General features: G+C 37.8%; 1 protein-coding gene across 1 annotated transcript in view; it reads right to left on the bottom strand.

Annotated features, from left to right (window-relative positions):
* CDH23 (cadherin related 23) overlaps positions 1–21,901 on the bottom strand; it is a 639,510-nt gene that overhangs the window by 389,904 nt on the left and 227,705 nt on the right. Inside the window, exons 7-8 of the mRNA XM_070946306.1 lie at positions 12,193–12,387; positions 9,248–9,376 (exon numbers count right to left, since the gene is read on the bottom strand). Of these exons, the coding sequence (XP_070802407.1) occupies positions 9,248–9,376; positions 12,193–12,387 (324 nt within the window). The remainder of the gene's footprint in view (positions 1–9,247; positions 9,377–12,192; positions 12,388–21,901) is intronic.

Genomic DNA, 21,901 nt, shown 5'->3' with positions numbered 1-21,901 from the left:
AATGAAGTAAAATTACATAAAGTACACTGCTATAGCAACTGTAGTAGAAATAGCAGCGGTAATCACAAAGTCGTGCTAAATTTCAACTGTGGGTAGGATGCATACAACAAATGATAGCATTACGGTAAATCTGGCAACCTGGAAAGATATGTGAGGATCCTGATTAGATAGAAGTAGTGACAGATAGACATAGTTCTTTTTATCAGGGTAGTTCTTTAAAATGGGATAATATATATATATATCTTCCTTCATTCTCTCCAGAGAGAGCAATTAAGGAACATATGGCTTAGGGATTCCACAGAACCATCTCAACATGGCTGAAAGGGATTGTTTTAAATGACAATCATTTGTCTGAAATTGCATAAGATTTCCTGGTTGGACTTTAAGACCTCCAAGGTCCCTTCCTATGCTGTTATTCTGTTACTTTGTCCTCACAGAAACGCAGAGGTAGAACATCCAATCCAGCAACATAAATACCCAACAAAATTTTACAATTAGAATTTGAAGTTACCTAAGATGATGGCACATATCCATCCGAGAATAATCCATAAACTGTAGAGTTGGATACTAGGACTTAAGCTGGTTTGAAAATCAATACCCCAGATAAATTTGCTAGAGTTTGCAGCAATCCAACCAGCACACAAGTAAATAATTCAGCAGGATTAATTTATAAAAGAAACTCCTTTATATATAATAATATAAAGTACGATGCATGTATACAATACCCATGCAGAAGCCAGAACCAGAACACAGAATCCAGCAGCACAGAATCTATATAATCACAGCACTAATAATCCATTTATATATATAATGCTTTGCTATATATATAGGGAAGCAGTATGCTTCCTCCCACATGTTGGGGTAGACCAGGTGTTTCGATAGAAAAACATTTAATCTCTCCCCTGGCTCAAGCTGATGAAGGGAGGAGAACTTGTGGCTCAGAGGTTAATACAATTGCCTAATGTGTAGGCAGCCCAAGTTCGAATCCGAGTAAGGGTATGGCTAGCTGATGAGAGCTAAATAGCTTGAAATAGATCTATACTAGTCTCCCTTTATTTCTTTATCAGCGAAATATAATTTTTTACACACTGACAACATTGACACCTGGCATTTTCAAGGCCTAATGGACAAAGACTTTTCAGAGGACTGGAGTTTGCTATTAGCTTTTGTTAGCCAGGTTGATTTAAAACGGCCTCCGAGAAGCCAGATCCAGAGGAGAAAAATTCAATTTCAACCAGAAATTAAGGAAATAAAACCAAGCTCTGACACTCACAGAAACCAAACCCGCTTCTAACTTTAAAACAGCATTTTTGATGCATCTTGGAACTACAAGTATTGCTCTTACAAATTTGTAGTGGACAGATTCCATGATACTACAACTTCATAAAAATGCAGACTGCAACACCATAAAGAAGTTGAGAGTTGACCTTAGTAAGAAAAACTGTTCAAGCTGCGGGAATAAAATGTGGCCCCCTCAAATAGAAGAATCTTAAGACAGCTATGGAACTAAGTTCAGTAAGAAAAATATGGGCTCCAAGGATAAGTACATACCTGCTCTATTGAGATCCCATTAATTTGCCACTTATATAACTTACTATTGCATCATGCAAACATTAACATTTTAGATTTCCAGCAGTTGTTATTTTAGGCAAAAGGAAGCTAATGCCCTCAATACCCCTCTCATCCCCACTGGGAGAAATATTTAATTTCTATATTATCTGCATTAAATCACATTATTATATTAGAATAGGTGGTACCTTGATCAATAGTGTAACTACTTGGAGTCCTAGTGGACAATCACTAAAATATGAGCCAGCAATGTGCTGCAGCTGCCAAAAAAGCCAACACAGTGTTAGATTGCATTAACAAAGGGATAGAATCAAGATCATGTGATGTGTTAGTGCCACTTTATAATGCCTTAGTAAGAACACACTTGGAAAATTGGATCCAGTTTTGGTTGCCACAATAAAGAAAATATGTTGAGGCTCTAGAAAGAGTGTAGAGAAAAGCAACTAAGATGATTAGGGGACTGAGGCTAAAACATATGAAGAATGGTTGCAGGAATTGGGTATGTCTAGTACAATGAAAAGAAGGACTAGGGGAGACATAAAAGCAGTGTTCCAATATTTGAGGGGCTGCCACAAAGAAGACGGGGCAAACCTATTCTCCAAAACACCTGAAGGCAGGAAAAGAAGCAATGGGTGGAAATTAATCAAGGAGAGAATGAACCTAGAATTAAGGAAAAATTTCCTGACAGTTAGAACAATTAATCAGTGGGACAACTTGTGCTTCAACATTGAAGTTTTTAAGAAGATATTGGACAGCCATTTGTCTGAAATAGTATAGGGTTTCAGAGGGTTGGATAGAATTAAGTGTTGAAACACTTAAGGCCGTGATGGCGAACTTTTGGCACGCGTGCCACAGGTGGCACATGGAGCCATATTGGCGGGCATGTGAGCTCAGCTCCGGCAGGCATGCACGCACCAGCCAGCTGATTTCCAGCCTCCGGAGGGCCTCTGGGCGGGTGGGGAAGGCCGTTTTTGCCCTCCCCAGGCTCCTAGAGAAGCTCCTAGAGAGGCTCTGGAGCCTGGGGAGAGCAAAAAACGGGCCTACCAGGGGGAAGAGGGGGAAGCATGGGGGGGCATGCGCACATGCGTGGGGGACAGGGTGCATATAAGTATGGGTGTGCCCACGTGCACGACACCGCCCCTCCCCCCAGTGCTCCCTCGCTTTTGGCACACGATGGCAAAAAGGTTAGCGATCACTGACTTAGGGCCTGGAGTGTACATATAATACACTGCTAACATGATAATATCTGTTCGGACAAGTTTGCTAAACTAATTTGGAAGAGGAGTTGAAGTAGGGGGTTCTTAATTTAGCAGACAAATGTTTTGTCACTCTGGAAGACCATTTGCTCCCAATGAGTCTTTTTGTTGTGGCCCCTGGAGCGGGCATAGGGGATTGTGAACTGCAGCTAGTTAAGTGAATCATTGCACTTAAATGAATCACACAATTATTAAGTGAACCTGGCTTCCCCCGTTTGTCAGAATCCTGCTGGGAAGATTTGCAAATAACTAGTGCGTGATCTGGGGATTGTGGGGTAAATGCATGCCAGTTACCAAGTGCCAAGCTTTTGATTACCTGACTGCGGGGACTGGTCGCAAGTCACTTTTTGAATGCTGTTGTAAGTTTGAACGGTTGCTTAACTAGTGGTTTTATGTCTAGGGTTACCTGTAGACACTTTGCAACCAAAATAATTGAGATTAGATAAGGATTTGTTAGGACACATGAAATATGCTACTGTGTACAATATCTGGATTTTCCATCTGTCTTTTCCTCCCTCCCTCTCTTAGGTTAAGGACTTGAAATTACAGCCTATTATCACAGTGAGAAGAGCAGAGAGAAAGGGAATAGAAGGGTGGCTTGGAAAGCTGCTTTGATAGATATTAGAGGCAAGAAATCCTATTTTGCGCGCCTTAATTCCAGTCAAAAAGCTGATAGGAATCTCTTTGTAATAATTTTCTGCAATTTATCCATTTCTTTCCTTTCTGCCAACTCATCAGTGATGGGCTGGATATCATGCAGTTGGCAGGGAAAATTAAGATTTGATGCAATAATAAAGCAAATAATGTACACGGATTTATATTCATTTTCTCCTGCTTTAATACAAAGGTACCAAAACTCAGATATACTATGGAGATAAACATAAGCAGAGAAATAGATTAAGTAAATTGTCCAAGCAGAATTTCCAGACACCTTTCCTAATATTTAAATACCTTCTCAACCTGGGAAGCAGCATTTACATGAGAATGACAGATAATCACATTAGAAATAGTACCCAATCCTCCAGACTTCAGTATCCTATTTATACCAATATGTCATAAGACATGTCTCAACCAGGGCTTTGCCTTTAAAAAAAATAAATACAGACAGTTCCATCTACTGCAAACACAGAAAATCAGAACTGCAATCTGGGACTTCTTAAGCGAGCTTAAAATGTTCATTGACAAATCATGTTATTGGATGCTGTAAGTTGAAAAATAGGCAAGATAAAAACTTCCAGATAATTATTTCATAGATACTTTAAAAATGATGGATTAGGGAAAGGGTTAGTTCAATTTGAGATGCAATAAAACAACTGCAGCTTATCATTTAAGGGGCTTCTTCGTTCTTAGAAATATTGAATCAATTAGATAGCAAATTATCTGAAAATTATGAAAGCACTCACAACATATTGAAAGACAGGTAAGTAACTGTCAGGTGTAAAAGACCAGGTTCACATGTGAAAGCCCAATTAAACTGATTTATTGATAAACAACATATGCACAGGAATTTTCTCAATTAATGACTAGCACCTGCTTAGAGATAGATGAGGGTCCATAGGATTCAAGGGGGGTTGGATTTATGTCTGCTTGTGGCTATATAGGAATTTTAGGCTGATTCCTCTTTTAATTCCACCCCCAGGTTCTGCCACTCCTCCTACATCACCTTAGTGAGTATAATAATTCAGGAGGCAAAAGAATCAATATTTCTAATTGGATCAGTGTTTTTCATTCCTGCATGTTTTCTACTGACTGTTTCTACTGAATGTTTTTTTGACTGACTGACTGATTAGGCTCTACCTAACTTGCAGATAACCAGGTAGCTCACAATATAGAAAAAACAAATAACACAGTACAAAATGTGTAAAAGAGCCTGTAGTACAGTGGACTAAAGCACACTGTTATTAACATCTGCTGCTTGCAATTACTGCAAGTTCAAATCTCATCAGGCTCAAGGTTGACTCAGCCTTCTATCCTTTCAAAGGTAGGTGAAATGAGGACCCAGATTGTGGGGGCAATAAGATGACTTTGTATAAATATACAAAAGAATGAAGGCTATTACTTAACGCATTGTAAGATGCCCTGAGTGTCCGGAGAAGGGCGGCATATAAATTAAAGAAAAAAAAAAAGAAAAAAAGAATAAATAAATTGAAAATCTGGTCACTGAATAGATGAACATTTACAAAGCACATACCACAAGGGGATTCGTTCAACCTAACCCAAGACGTAGGAGAACAGTCTGGTCTTTAAGACCTTCCAGAACATCATTTGGGTGGGAACCCCACAGATTTTTGGGGTAATCTTATTTGAGAGGTCAGGCAGTGTGATGGAGAAAGTATGTTTCCTGGGTCTCAAATAGTGGCACTATTTAATTGAGTGGACTCACAACAAGCCAGCTCTGTTGAATATATACAACCTTTTTTTGTTAAACAGGTAATGATAACCTGTTTAATCACAGTTAATCAATTCAAGTTGGAAGGAGGAAATAAAGTTAAGGCATTCTGTAACAGGAGGGAGGCGGTGGCTCAGTGGCTAAGACGCTGAGCTTGTCAATCAGAAGGTCGGCAGTTTCAGCAGTTTGAATCCCTAGTGCTGTGTAATGGGGTGAGCTCCCATGACTTGTCCCAGTTTCTGCCAACCTAGCAGTTCGAAAGCACGTAAAAAAATGCAAGTAGAAAAATAGGGACCACCTTTGGTTGGTTCCATGCACCTTTAGTGTTTAGTCATGCCGGCCACATGACCACGGAGACATCTTTGGACAGCGCTGGCTCCTCGGCTTAGAAACGGAGATGAGCACTGCCCCCTAGAGTCAGGAATGACTAGTATGGACTAGTACATTCCCGACACATGTACAGGGGAACCTTTACCTTTACCTTATTCTGTAACAACCTGGAAGATGTTTAGGTAATGGGTAAACTGTTCATAAGAAATGTCACATTTCAAACTAGATACAAATTTTCCAAGACTTTTATTTTCCTGAATGCTAAGACTGACACCATTTACTATCATTTATCATCTATGTTTTGAAAAGTATCTATAGAAAAGCAAAAATCTATAGAAATCTATAGAAATTCAGAAAAACTGCTATTTTTTTTTTTTTTTTTAAATTTGATTTATATGCCGCCCTTCTCCGGAGACTCAGGGCGGCTTACAATGCGTTAAGCAATAGCCTTCATTCTTTTGTATATTTTATACAAAGTCAGCTTATTGCCCCCACAAACTGGGTCCTCATTTCACCTACCTTAAAAAGGATGGAAGGCTGAGTCAACCTTGAGCCTTGGAGAGATTCGAACCAGCAGAAATTGCAGGCAGCTGTGTTAATAACATTTTGAAAGATATTCCCTTTAATCACCACAAAAGTATGTACTGTCTGTAATTGTAGATGATGTGGGGATGTGTGCGTCCATTTCTATAATAATTTTTCATTTTTACCCCCCATTGCTATTATCAGACTGTGTTTTTCCCCTCCTTCATTGCTTATACTGTCTTGCGTGAAGAAAACATTTAATATAGACTCTGAAATGATATTCATTGTGGTTCCTGCAGCAATGTCTTTCTCCTTCAATTACTTATAAGCCTTTTAAGCTGCATTATCAAGTGCCTTATTGGTTAGTTATATAATGCATCTTTTATTAAGCTGGTTGAAAAATCCTTCTGTTAGAGAAGTCCTAAAGCTCTTTCACTGACAATATCAACAATTCTGCTTTTTATTCATATTCATTCTGCATATGATTGGCAGATACCAGGTTACAAACATTTTTGGGGGGTACTATTGAGAAATGAATACAGTATTATCAAGGCTAAAGCTGAAACCACTCAGTTATTCTTGTCTCCATCTTTTGCAACATAATTCAAGCCACTTTGGGCAACAGGTAGATCCAGGGAAATCTTGAGAACCAATATGGTATTGTAGTTAAGATGTTGAGCCAGGAGCAGAGATACCTAGGTTTCTATTCCTCCTTAAGGCTCCAACTGGTCCAGAATGCGGCCGCGCGGGTGATTATGGGCGCACCTCATTACGCCCATGTAACACCTCTCCTGCGCGAGCTGCACTGGCTCCCAGTGGTCTTCCGAGTGCAATTCAAGGTGTTGGTTACCACCTTTAAAGCGCTCCATGGCATAGGACCAGGGTATCTACGGGACCACCTTCTGCCACCAACAGCCTCCCACCGACCAGTTCGCTCCCACAGAGAGGGACTCCTCAGGGTACCGTCAGCCAAGTTATGTCGGCTGGCGACACCCAGGAGGAGAGCCTTCTCTGTCGGAGCTCCTGCCCTTTGGAATGAATTGCCCCTGGATATTCGTAACATCTCTGACCTCTGGATCTTCTGCTGTGCCCTCAAGACCCTACTGTTCTGACAGGCGGGGCTGTCTAACTGAATGATTTTAAATTGGGTTTTAATTTTGGATTTTAAAATTCGGCCAAAACTATTTAATGATTTTAATTAATTTTAACCATGATATCTGTATATTTATGTTTTAATTCTGGCTGTACACCGCCCCGAGTTCTTCGGGAGAAGGGCAGTATTAAAATAATAATAATAATAATAATAATAATAATAATAATAATAATAATAATAATAATAATATTGCAATTGCAATTGCAATTGCAATTATTATACACAAGCTTGTTGAGTGACTTTGGTCCAGTCACTCCCTCTCAACCCTAAACAGCAATGGGTTCTGTGATAAGTCAGTTGATGGAAAATGTCACATCACAATATAGTTTTTCAGTTTACTTTACTGATTAGCCCTTGGGTCATATCAAAGTACAGATCTCCAGACACAAATTATTGCTAAAATCTGATAAAAATGAATCACATGAATCACATTATAAATTCATAGTTTTGCTCTAAGAGCAGAGTGGAAAAGGAGGTAAGTCCTGCTACCATGAGGGACAAGGGCTATGAAAAAAAGCAACAATTCAGAGAAATAAGAGATCAAGATAAGACTTATCTTGATAAACTATGAGACTGATTATGAACCCATTGTATCTTTATGTAGGGATGCCAAAACTATCTGTCAAGTTCAATTTTTAACCCCAATATTGTATTTTTGCTATGGTATACCACTAGACAGCATACTAAAAAGCAGAGACATCACCCTGCCAACTAAAGTGCGTATAGTCAAGGCTATGGATTTCCCGGTTGCAATGTATGGCTGTGAAAGTTGGACCATAGGGAAGGCTGAGCGCCAAAGAATTGAGGCCTTTGAACTATGGTGCTGGAGAAAGAAGACTCCTGCGAGTCCCTTGGACTGCAAGGAGATCAAACCAGTCAGTCCTAGAGGAGATCAACCATGACTGCTCTTTAGAAGGCCAGATCCTGAAGATGAAACTCAAATACTTTGGGCACCTAATGAGAAGGAAGGACTCACTGGAGAAGAGCCTAATGCTGGGAATGATTGAGGGCAAAAGAAGAAAGGGACGACAGAGAATGAGATGGCTGGATGGAGTCACTGAAGCAGTCGGCGTGAGCTTAAATGGTCTTCGGCAGTGGTAAAATTCAATTTTTTTTTGGTAGGCATGGTGTGGTTCTGTGGGCATGGTTTGGTAGGCATGGTGTGGTTTGGTGGGCGTGGCAGGGGAAGGATACTGCAAAATCTCCATTCCCACCCCACTCCAGGGGAAGGATACTGCAAAATCCCCATTCCCTCCCCACTCCTGGAGGAAAGATATTGCAAAAACTCCATTCCCACCCCACTCTGGGGCCAGCCAGAGGTGGTATTTGCCGGTTCTCTGAACTACTCAAAATTTCCGCTACCGGTTCTCCAGAACCTGTCAGAACCTGCTGGATTTACACCTCTGGTCCCCAGGGGATGGTAGAGAATAGGAAAGCCTGAAGGAAAGTTGTCCATGGGATCGCAATGGGTCGGACATGACTTTGCAACTAACAACAGCAATAGATATATGGAGACCCACCACCAGAAAGAAAACTAACTCATGATTGTTCAAATTAAAAAAAGAGGGGTGGGGGTTTAGGTGTAGTTCAGGGGTGGGTTCTACTTACCTTTATTACCAGTTTGCAATGGGATCGCGCACACGTGCTTTGTTCGCGCATGCACATGCGCAGATAGCCAATGATGACATCTGGGGTGGTGGGCGGGGCCTCCCGCTGGTTTTACTACCAGTTCTTGCGAACCGGTCCGAACAGGGGGCAACCCACCACTGGTGTAGTTACATGCATATCCTTCTCAAAAATATCTTTCCCATTCTGAAACTGACTTATCAAACTGAATGGAAAGATTTTATATCCATTGACCTTTTCACTCATAACTTTTTCTGGACTTCCTACAGGTGATGGGGTGAAGTTGGGGTGAAGCTCATCAGTACCCATTATGCTCTTCTTAATATAGCATGTCTGTTTCAAAAGAGATTATGTGATAGAGGTTTCCAATAGTATCGATACTTTTATCAGAGCTCTTACCGGAGGGGAGTTCTCATAGATGTTCGTACTGTAGGGGAGATTGATAAAAATTGGATCCATATCTTGTACATCTGTAATGGTGATTGCAAGATTGGCCAAAGCAGACAGGGGCTTGGTTTTATCCTGATCCTTAAAAATGTATAAAGAGAAAATATTGACATAAATGTTAAGTAAAATTCAATAGACAATAAAAAGCTAATTACATCTACAGATGAGGTAGGTCTTCTGTGACCCAAAGGTTCTTTTTTCAGAATTATGTTTGACACTGAATGTTAAAAACTGATAGCACATTTCTCCTCTATTTTACACTGGAAAGAGGTGGAAATTGTAGTGTAAAACCTAAAATGCATAGTTTAGTTTACTTTATTGTCATTGCACCTCGTACAACAAAATTAAATGCCATCCTCAGTGTACAGTATGACTATAAAAATACAACACAAACACACGTCCTTCACATTCTATACAGCTGAATTGAAAACCCGATATTGCATTAATATTGCACTATACACTAGAATTCAATATAGTTACTGCCCTGGGATAGAAGCTATTTTTCAGCCTATTTGTCCTTGTTTTTAGTATCCTGTACCATCTGCCAGATGGTAATAGTTCGAAAAAAGGGTGCCCAGGATGAGATGGATCTTTAAGAATGTTTTGAACTTTCTTAAGGCAGCAGGAGCTTATAAAGCTCTTCCAAAGAGGGGAGAGGGTAACCAATGATCCTCTGGGCAATGATGTTGATCCTCTGGAGTGCTCCTCTAAAAAAAAAAAATGATGCAAAACCCAGCCATTCTGGAACACCAGGTCTGATAAATGCTTGTCAATCAAGAGTTGCTCACTCGTGGTTGACAGAATCAACCACTCTATTATTGTCACAATGTTCTAGAATAGGCTATCAACATAATAATTTTAATCGGGGTATTTTAAATTTTTGGGGTTTTAATCCGGCCAAATTTATTTAATTATTTTAATTTTTAATCATTGTTGTGTCTTGTGTTTTTAAATTGGCTGTACACCGCCCTGAGTCCTTCGGGAGAAGGGCGGTATAGAAATAAAATTATTATTATTATTATTATTATTATTAGAATTGAACCTAAGAAAATATATTTTACTGAGGAGAGTTGGTTGGTTTTTTTCCACCCACAAAAAGCTCTGCCAAATTTCAGACAGAAACTGTTTTTAGTTATGCTATTATCAAGGTTTGGATCTCAATAGTAATTGGACAATGTTTAATAACTGCAAACAACAGTCAGCTATCCTAGCAGCCTTTGCCACTAATATAGCTGCATGTCTTTTTATTTCTTTTAGAACTATAGCACACCATTTTCAAAATCTGTCAAATGCTATCAAGGGCAGGATGAGAACACTTTTCCCCCCAATTATAAGCCACAGAAAGAGAAATTCATTTATTCTGCTAACTGAACGATACTTTCTAAGAGATCTAGAAATTCCTCCTTGCTTTAATAGAAGTGCTATGGAACCTGATGAATGTTTGAAGTATTCAGTGTTTCAGTACTGAATTAAATTAAATTCATTAAATAAACTACTTGTAATATTTTACCGGTATATCTTGAATGCAGATTACAGAAAACCTTAATATGAATTAAACTGGCTGGCGGCCATAAAATCTGATTTTAAATTTCCTTTTGAGATATATGTGGGTTGACTGTGATTATTGAGAAGAAACAAAAATGTGGGGTGACCATGTTCCTAAGAGTTTTACGTGGTCCAAGGTTGTCCCTAAACTTTAAATAATCTTCAAGGTCCTAACTCAGTTAAAGCCCTGATTTTTATTTTTATTTTTTTAAAAAAAACATGCTTAGATCAGCATTTCTCAATCTTGACAACTTTTAAGATATATGGACCAATTCAGTGGTGAAATTCAGCCGGTTCTATCCAGATCATCTGATACAGTAGCGCCGGTGGTGGGAGGCTCCACCCACCTGCCCGGACATCATCACGTCCCACTTTTGACCCTCTGCGCATGCATATAAGGCTCTGTGCATGCCTGGAGGAGGTGCACGCGAGCATAGCAAGCACAAGCATGCTCATATTTTTTATTTTTTATTTTTTGATTTATATGCCGCCCTTTTCTGGAGACTCAGGGCGGCTTACAATGCGTTAAGCAATAGCCTTCATACTTTTGTATATTTTATACGAAGTCAGCTTATTGCCCCCACCATCCAGGTCCTCATTTTACCTACCTTAGAAAGGATGGAAGGCTGAGTCAACCTTGAGCCTGGTGAGATTTGAACTTGCAGTAATTGCAGGCAGCTGATGTTAATAACAGTGCTTTAGTCTGCTGTGCTACCAGGGCTCTCTATTTGCGAACTGGTAGCGAAGGTACGTGAATACTACCCTTGGACTAATTCCCAGAATTCCCCAGCCACCCTGCTGGGGAATCAGTAAATCATACAGAAAGCTAAATTAAAGAATACTAATTAAGGTCATCCTTAACTTATGACTGATTCCTTAGTGAATGTTCAAAGTTATGAGAGATCTCTCCAGAACTAAGACCCGGTTTCAACATTCTGATGGCTGCCCCCACCTTGTGGATCGCATTTTGTGCAGTTGGGCAACTGCTCACATTTACAACCATTTGCAGCATCCTGCAGTCATGTGACCACAATTTATAACATCTTTCGTTGGAAACTGGTATTTACATTCAGTTTTTGGCAAAAAAATGTGCACTGGGTACAATATGTTGTACAATTGCTGGCTCATGTAATGTCTGTGGTGTCCCCTTGCGGATTGATGCAAAAAAGGTTGTAAAATTGGGCATGGACCCACTTAACAACCAGTATATCTTATGACTGCAATTCCAGGTTGAACCGCTGTTATAAGACTACCTGTATAATATTCATCTAAAATGCATGTATGAAATGTATTCATCTGCAGCCCCTTCAATTGTTCAAGAGAGAAAGAAAAGGGGGGTGACTCATACTCACTGTGGCATTCACTTGCAGCTGATAAGCCTGTGTGACTTCGTAATTCAGTGGACGAATAACTGATACAATGCCACGGCCACTGTCAATGGTAAAGAAGTTGGATGATGGCTGAAAAGAGTAAAGCACGCTCCCTCCTGCTCCTTGGTCTGGATCCGTGGCATTCACAATGAAAATTGGAGTTCCCACTGGTGTGTTCTAAAAAAATAACCAAAAATACAAGAGTAAGTAAACTCTTTCCCTAGAACTATCTGGTTTTTACTTTTTAAAAAGTAAATCAATGATTGCCATACGATGATCAAAAGTGTAAAAATGAATCTACTGGACTTTAGGTGAGCCCTAGCAGATTTCATCTTTAGCAACAATTATTACAAAGGCCCAGAATTAAAGAAATGTAATTATGATCTGATCTTATGAAAACAGAAAAACAAAAATTACATCATTGTGACCTGTCATTTATTGTTTGTTAGCAAACCCTCCCCCCCCATTAAAATGACAATTCTATTTAAAGTTTTAGTTTGTTTCAAACAATTCCAGTGGTATGATCTTGACTTGTATATGGAAAATTATTTCTTTGTTTTTTAATTTTTTTTTTGAAAAGCAAACAAACAATATGAACACAACTATGAAGAAAGTGTAGGTGCATGGCATTTAATTATTACTTTGGTACTTTTCAAATAAAACAATTCATATCAAAATAGATTCAGTGGATAAAGGCTTAGTTTAAGACTGCTAGAGTCTCAATATTGATTAAGGTATGGGAAGTTGGAGTATTTAAGTGGAACCTGGACATCTTAAATACATGGATAATTATGATCAGTTCCAGGAATGGGAAGATAATGAACTTTATAGATTACAAACCTAATTGATAATGGAAAAACTATATCTACTGAATGTTTGCGAAAGAAATGATTAAAAGTTCCAATTTGGTTTCAGATGCAAAACAATATTTTTTTTTTCTCAAAGCTGATGAGGTCTTACCAATTAAAGATGGTAGCAACATTTGAAGAATATTGTATATCCACATTTAAAATCAAATAATTTCTTCTGTATCTCTGACAACTGTTGCATGAAACACATCAGTTTTCCCCCACCCCCAAATGCTTAGAAGTATGGGGAGGAGACTTGAGATTTTAGAAATTTATTGTTTTATCACAAAAGAAGTCTGTAAAGAAACCCAATTCAAACAGTCTTAACTCTGAATATAACCCCCTAATGTTTTTAAGAAATTATATTTGCTGAGATTTTATCCAGCCCAAGTCATGCTCTGCTACCTCATTTTGTTGGGGTGTGTGTGAATAAGTGAAGAGCCCTTAGAAATATGTACAAAGAGTACATACTCCCAACAGTGTCACCCAAGGTGTGAAAATCATCCCAGTTGCCCATCTACGGCAAACAAGTACCTACATCAGGCATTAAAGATATAGATGCTAAAATGTCAGGTGCAAAAAGTCAAGGATCAGGATAGAATCCAAAAATACTACAAGATCATTTCATTTACAGTAAGAAAAGATTTGAAGCTATTCCCTCCTTCTTCTTTATTCAGTCAATAAGAGTAAATAGACAAGCAGGTTAGCTCAGAATGAGCTCTAAACTTTTAGACTTTTTTTAATATGAAGGAGAAATCAATATATGTCACTAACCTTCTCAAAATAACAGTAATCTTTGCCACTACAGAAAGTGTGCAATAATCTAATTTATGTACAAAATTGTGGAAACCTTTTGGGAAAAGATTATTTTCTAAAACTAGCTAATAACACCACTTTTTTGGGAAGTAGTATCATAAAATTACATATCAATGGAAAGATAATTAATCAAGATTGTAATGCAATAACTTTTATGAAGGATTTGCTATTAGAATAGCAGTTACAGTATAAAGAAGAAAAGTGAAACACGTAGAAAAAACAAGATATACAAAAATTATCATCATAGAAAAAATGAGATATACAAAAATTATCACCATGTCAGTTAATACTTAGTTGGGTAACCTTTAGCACGAATTACGCCTTACAACATCTTCCCATTGAGTGAACCAAGTCTTTTAGTTCTGCAGCTGTTATAATGTGAAACCAAGATTGAATGATGGCTTCTATTAACTGGGTTTTATTGCTGGGTCGCTTCTGACTAACAAGTTTCTTTAGTCGGCTCCATAGATTTTCAATTGGGTTAAAGTCTGGGCTATTCCCAGACCAGTCCAGCAGTGGAATAGGATTATTTTGAAACTCCCCCCCAAAAAATAAAGTGGTGTTATTAGCCATCAAACCTCAAAAATACACTTTTCCCAAAAGGTTTCCACAATTTTGGCCATTACTGTATATGTCAAAAAGCAATGTCTACAAAACAGGGAAAGGTTTTATTTAAGAAAATATTTCATTTAATGACGACAATCATGCTTATTTCAGAGAGGAGGCCAAAATAACATACTTTATTTTTAAGTCTTTCTATTCTTTCTGCTACAATACATTTCAGTATTAAAAATAACAGCTTGAAAATATCTGCCATAAGTAAAATCTACATAAAGTAAAGAAGTTTGAGGAACAAATGTTTAAGAATTTTGCGGCAGGTAAATCTTCTAAAACTTATACAAAACACCCTTCTCTTCATTTCAAAGACACACGATGCAGATCAACCACTGAAACTAAACAGGCTTGGGTTTTATATGTGACCTACCCATCTTGTTCAAATGTGGGGGTTTTTTTGTAGAAAAGTGTGCTAGAAATATAGGTAGACATACAGACATAGACAAACATCTTACATCACCTCAGATGCATTGCGCATGCCATTCAAGAAAGGAGACTGATATATATTGGAGATTATTTAGAATATTTACCAAATATCTCAGATGATATCAGGAGGATAAGGAATACAACTACTAATAAGCTCGGGGAGGGACTATACCAGGCAGAAAAGATGGAAGTTGATGCGTTGCGGTCTGTCATTCTTCCAGTCTTCCTTCATCCATATAGACCAGGGGTGTCAAACTCAAAGCCCACGGGCCAGATGCATCCTGCGGGGTGCTTAGATCTGGCCCATGGGGCCACCCTAGAAACAGTGAAGGACCGGCCCACAGTGCCTCTTGCCAGTGAAAACAGACCTCGGGAGGGCCGTGCACAGCCCTCTTGAGCTCCGTTTTCACTGGCAGAGTGCTCAGGCCACCACAGGCCCCCCGACACAAGTGACATCAAGCTGGCCATGTCCCCCTGGCCACGCCCCCCTCTGTCCCCCCTTGTCACCCTCTCTGTACAACTCTGATGTAGCCCTCAATGAAATTGAGTTTGACACCCCTGATTTAGTCTGAAGGGATTAAGTCTCTCACAAAATGGTACTTCATACTGTCACTTAAAAGGCTTATAACTAAGTTTTTTTACTTTGACTCTATTAATTTTCCTTGACAAGATCTTTATCTCCAGATGTGCTCTATAAGCCTCTATCTTGAATTGTTCTCTCTCCAATAGCCAAGTGACTACAGAAATAAACTAATGGCAATTTTTTAAAAAGTAATTAGAAAATTTGTTTTCTTTAGTGAAACAGACTTTTCTTAAAATGCCCTTAGGATAAAAACTGTTTAAAATCTGAATTTTTAAACTTTTACTAGTGTTAACATTTGCAGAAATTTCAGCTACTTCTTTCAATAACATTCTAAATATTTTTTAACCTTTGCAGGATCAATTTAAGCCAGCTAATTTCTAACAAAATTGACTTAATTTTTAAGAAGTGCTTATCTAGTTTTTTATTCTTTATTCTGTTGGACTTTAGATTAAAAATATTACAGATTAACGGTTAATAAGAAGGAAGGAAAATGCATAAATGTAGACCATTTAAATGATATCTTGCAAGGTGTGATAGTAATTTTAGAAATAGTTCCAGTAGCAATAATATTTAGAAGACCAAATATGCACTTAATTAATATAAATCATCTTTTAAAGTATTTCTTTAATTACTCTCTTACACATGAAAATCTATTTATACCACTTAATGTCTATAGCAAAAATAAAGAATATGATTTTCCTATTATATATATGACATACATAGAAGTTGAATTATAAGGCTCTGAAAAGAATGTCTTCAGCAGGCCCGATGCAAATTTCATTCAGGAGTTAGGTCTCAGATATTTTTAAATGTCAGCAATTGAGAGACACTATTTGATAGGCAAGATTATTCTGATTTCTGGACTTACCCAAATGCTATTTGGCCACAACTTTCCTTTTTCTTAATATTATTATTAAATTTTGAGATCACCTAATTCCAAAAAGACTCTGGTTCGTTTACAATCATAAAAAATATATTATGAATACAAAGACAAAAAAAAAAAAAGTTACACGAAGACAAAAATCATACAATACCAAAATCACCAAGGAGCTCCACGTACACCCTAATCTCAGGTCTGAGTGCAGCAGATCTTCAAAGATTTAAGGAATATTTTCAATGTAGGAGGCTGTTTGAGGGAGTAGGTGCTGTGACAGAGAAGGTACTCTTCCTTGATCCCACAAGATGGCAACATTTAATTGAAGGGACTCAGAGTCACCAGCTTTGCCTAATTGTACCAGGTGGTCAGGTAACACAGGAATAGAATAGAAAAGAATAACAGAGTTGGAAGGGACCTTGGAGGTCTTCTAGTCCAACCCTCTGCTTAGGCAGGAAACCCTACATCACTTCAGACAAATGGTTATCCAACATCTTCTTAAAAACTTCCAGTGTTGGAGCATTCACAACTTCTGGAGGCAAGTTATTTGCCACTGATTAATTGTTCTCACTGTCAGGAAATTTCTTCTTAGTTCTAAGTTGCTTCTCTCCTTGATTAGTTTCCACTCATTGCTTCTTGTCCTGCCCTCAGGTACTTTGGAGAATAGCTTGACTCCCTCTTCTTTGTGGCAGCCCCTGATAGGTACTCCTTGAAATAACCCAACCCTCAAAGAAGCTCACAGATTATGACCCATAACTTGAATTGTAGCTGAAAGCCAACTGGTAACCAACATAGGTCACAAAGCAATGATGACATACGGGTGTAATGAGAGATGCCAATTGCTGCCTACACTGCTGCATTTTGAACCAGCTGTAGCTTCCAGATGGCATTCTGCCCCTATGTAGACTACATTGCAATAGTTCATTTGTGAGATGAACAGGGTCCGAATGGTCCTCTGAACAACCTCCTAGTTGAGGAAAGGGCAAAAATGATGCCCAGGGTGATCCTGAATCCTTTGTGCTCAACCTTTCAACAAGGTTTACAATATTTTATTTTTATATATGTCAAACCCGAAAAGCTTCTTTGCTTTTCAGGAGAACACAATATTCAATAGTGACCAAAAGTAAGCTTTTCTATGCATTTCTTTTTGCCGGGTCTCAGTAGCAAACCGGAAGGGTCAACATCTACCAGTGAGAGAAAAAGAGGGTGGTAACAAAAGATTTGGAAAAATATTTTTTTTAAAAAAAACCTAATAAGTATTCACTTATGGAAGCAAGTAAATGAAAAAACTACTCTAGGAGTATATTCCCAGAGAATATTAACTCCCGCTGGAGAAGAGAAATTAAAAAAAAGATTTAAAATGGTTGCCTAACATCAAAAACATCATCAAAAAAGCTCAACAAAGAATGTTCTTTCTGCGCAAACTCAGAAAGCTGAAACTGCCCAAAGAACTGCTGATTCAGTTCTACAGAGGAATTATTGAGTCTGTCATCTGCACCTCTATAACTGTTTGGTTTGGCTCTGCAACCCAACAAGACAGACACAGACTTCAGAGGTTAATTAGAACTGCAGAAAAAACAATGGCTACCAACCTGCCTTCCATTGAGGACCTGTATACTGCACGAGTCAAAAAGAGGGCTGTGAAAATATTTACAGACCCCTCGCATCCTGGACATAAACTGTTTCAACTTCTACCCTCAAAAAGACGCTATAAGGCACTGCACACCAGAACAACTACACACAAGGAGTTTTTTCCCAAATGCCATCACTCTGCTTAACAACTAATTCCCACAACACTGTCAAATAATTTACTAAGACTGTATTACTATTATTCTTCTCTTCCTTACTAGTATCTATCTCTTCCCACTTATTATTATAACCATGTTGCTTGTATCTTTCAATTATATTGTTTTTATTTGTTTCCTAGTATGATTTGATAGCTTATTAGTAACCTTGACTATCACTAAATGTTGTATCTTTTTATTCTTGATGAATGTATTTTATTCTCCTTATGTACACCTAAGCATATACACCTAAGACAAATTCCTTGTGTGCCCAATCACACTTGGCCAATAAAGGATTCTATTCTATTCTATTCTATTCTATTCTATTCTATTCTATTCTATTCTATTCTATTCTATTCTATTCTATTCTATTCTATTCTATTCTATTCTATTCCTATTCCTATTCCTATTCCTATTCCTATTTCTATTCCATTCCACTCTACTCTACTCTACTCTATTCTATTCTAAAAAACGAATGAGGAAGCAGGATGAAATGATCTTCTGGAATAAGAGTTGATTTTGTGCTGTTGCAACAGTTAAGCTTGCCAAGTAGGATTCATGTTCTACAAGGCTGAGCAGGGGAAGCAAAGTAGTTGATCACCTGCTCCCAATTGCACCACCAAGATAAAACCATCAGCAGTAAGACAGTTCCAACTGAAAGAAAACAGCAACATGACCAAACAAGTTAAAAAGACAATCCTTCTTCTACTACATTCCAGCTGTGCTACAGTATGCCTTGTCATCAGTGAGGCCTTCTATAGAGAGGTGTGTGCGTTTCCAAATCATGTCCAATCAATTTAATTTACCACAGGTCGACTCCAATCAAGGTGTAGAAACATGTCAGCAAGGATCAAGAGAAATGGGAGGCACCTGAGCTAAATTTCAAGCGTTGCTGCAAAAGGTCATAAAATACTTATGCCAGTGTGATATTAGTTTTTTTTTTCTTTTTAATAAATTTACTAAAATTTCTAAAATTCTGTTTTCACTTTGTCATTATGGATTACCGAGTGTAGATTAACGAATTTCAACAACTGTAGAATCAGGCTGCAGCATAACAAAATTGACAAAAGTGAAAGAGGTCTGAATACTTTCTGAATGCACTATATATTGATCAATAACAATCATATTACTATATGAATGAGAGATCCCAAAGGTGCTTTTTCAGGAGGCAACTAGACTTTCTGGTTTTTCTTTGAAGATGTTTGAAGCTTCTTGGGTGAGAAGTGAAACATCTTCAAAGAAAAACAAGAAAGTCCGGTTGCCTTCTGAAAAAGCACCTTTGGCACAGCCATCACTTGGATGACCGAGAATCTCCATAGGCCAGGTGAATAGAGAAAAAGTAAGTTAAGTATTTTGATATCTTGTTCATGCACACAAAGCATCTCATTCAAGCAATGCTAAACTTTTTCTCAATAGGCACCCCAGTAAGCATAAACCATTTTTCTTAGCACAATACTCTATGGGTAGGATCAAGGAGACCATAAGCCTTCTGCCGCGCCCTTAAAACTTTCTTTTTCCAGCAAGCCAGGCTGGCTTAAAATAATTTTTTTAAATGTTTTTTAATTGGTTTGTTACTTTTTAAATTATGGGGCCAAATAGATATATATTCTTTTAATTGTTTTTAATGTTTGTATTTTATGTTTCTTATTTGTGGCTGTACACCACCCTGAGTCCTCTGGGAGAAGGGCGGTATATAAATTCGAAATAAATAAATAAATAAATAAATAAATAAATAAATAAATAAATAAATAAATAAATGTATTAAACAACACATTTTTAAGGATAAGAAGTTCTGAGGGTACTGTACAACTTACTGATTATAAAACACATATCTCCTTGTAATAGGTTACATTTTAAAAAACAAATAATTATTAAATACACTGCTTACAAATTATTTAAAATAAAATGCTTTAAAAATCAGATTGCCATATTAATCTTGGGTTTTGGCATACTAAGAAACGGCCAACAGAATATATACCTTTATCTAAATTGGTGGTCAGGAAGGCAATCTTTTATAAAAAGATGAATGGAACCTTTGCAACAGATTTGCTTATTGGGTTAACCTGGATATATATAATGCTCTTGTTATCTATAGTTAATTAAAGCTAGAAATGAATGCTAGGTCTCATATCGCTTCAAATGAATACTAGCTGGGATGAAAAGAAAAATATATAAATATCTATAAAAATATTTTTTTTAAATTGATTACATCCCTGTAGCAATAAAACTGTATGAAATACTGTATTTGCCAAGTTATGGAATGCAGTCACAATTTTTTAAATGCCTTTTGATAGAATCTGGTCATCAAATACAAAACTTCTAAGCAATGGAATTCAAATCTATTTCAATGGGGAATAACATGCTATAATAGCAATAGCAATAGTACTTAGACTTATATACCGCTTCACAGTGCTTTACAGCCCTGTCTAAGCGTTTTACAGAGTTAGCATGTTGCCCCCAACAATCTGGGTCCTCATTTTACCCACCTCTGAAGGATGGAAGGCTGAGTCAACTTTGAGCCTGGTGAGATTCGAACTGCCAAATTGCAGGCAGCTGGCAGTCAGCAGAAGTAGCCTGCAATACTGCACTCTAACCACTACGCCACCAAGGCACAGGTATAATGAAAATATACATCCATAATTTTCCAAATTCATGCAGGAAATGCCATGAAGGAACAGCAACACCTACAAATGGTTCCTTTTTAACATATTCATACTTCCACATATACCAATAATATTTTCCTTCTGTGTTAACTTCAGATCAGAACTTTCTTTGTTTCAACTCGTAATTTCACTCAGGCAAAGGGATCAGCAGTCCCCAAAATGGAAGCATAACTAACAGCAAATCAGTTTGTTTTCAAGCTAATGAAATACTTTAGTATGAAAATGAACATTACTGATGCATGTTTTTTGTATTCAACAGTTAGTACTATTTCATATCTTTTGTTGTAGATTCAAAACATATTCCAAGTTGCATATAACACAGAGGGCTTTTATGTTATGATGTACAGTTTTATACAGTATTTAGATTGGGCTTGCACTTAGCAGTGAACAATTCAATGTAATCTGCTCAGAGACGTTGACTTTAAAGAACATGCAATTGTATGTAAGCACTCATTCAAAATTAAATGCCCAAATGTTTTTTTAAATACTGTGGATAATCAAGAGAGATCATTTATCTCCCTATAATCTTCAGAGTAGTTCTTTCTCACTGTTGGTTTTTCAATATTTAGGGTTTTTTTTTAAAATTCTTAAAGAAAAAATGGTGAACATTTACATCCTACTAGTAAACTCAAATGGACCCATGATTTTATCGTTTAACAAGTCACCACAACAAAAGGTACATTAGACTGTATCTCAGTGCTCTGAGAAAGCAGAACTAAGCATTCTCCATATTTTTCTGTAAAAAGCATTTCATGTCTTCTAAACAGAGGCTGTCTCGTTCATTTGCCCTGAAGAGAAAATGCAGGTTGGATGATTTTGAGAAGAAAGTAGACAAAAAGATAAAGAGACTCTTCCAGTCAGGGGTGAAATGCTCCCGGTTCGGACCGGATCGGGCGATCCGATAGCGATTGTGGCTGGTGGCTCGGAGAACCAGTAGCGATGGCAGCACGAGGCTCAGCCCACTCATCCAGGTGTTGTTACTTCCTAGTTTTAACCAGGAAGTAATGTGTTTTTTACCCTCTGTGCATGCATGCACTTCCGAACCAGTAAGGAAGGTAAGTAGATTTCACTCCTGCTTCCAT

Source organism: Pituophis catenifer, unplaced genomic scaffold, assembly GCF_029215685.1.
Source record: "Pituophis catenifer annectens isolate HBS135680 unplaced genomic scaffold, rPitCat1.0.hap2 SCAF_6, whole genome shotgun sequence".
In the NCBI taxonomy this organism is placed as follows: Eukaryota; Metazoa; Chordata; class Lepidosauria; order Squamata; family Colubridae; genus Pituophis; species Pituophis catenifer.
The sequence above is the reverse complement of the archived record's forward strand: the minus strand, read 5'-3'. Positions and strand labels throughout refer to the sequence as shown.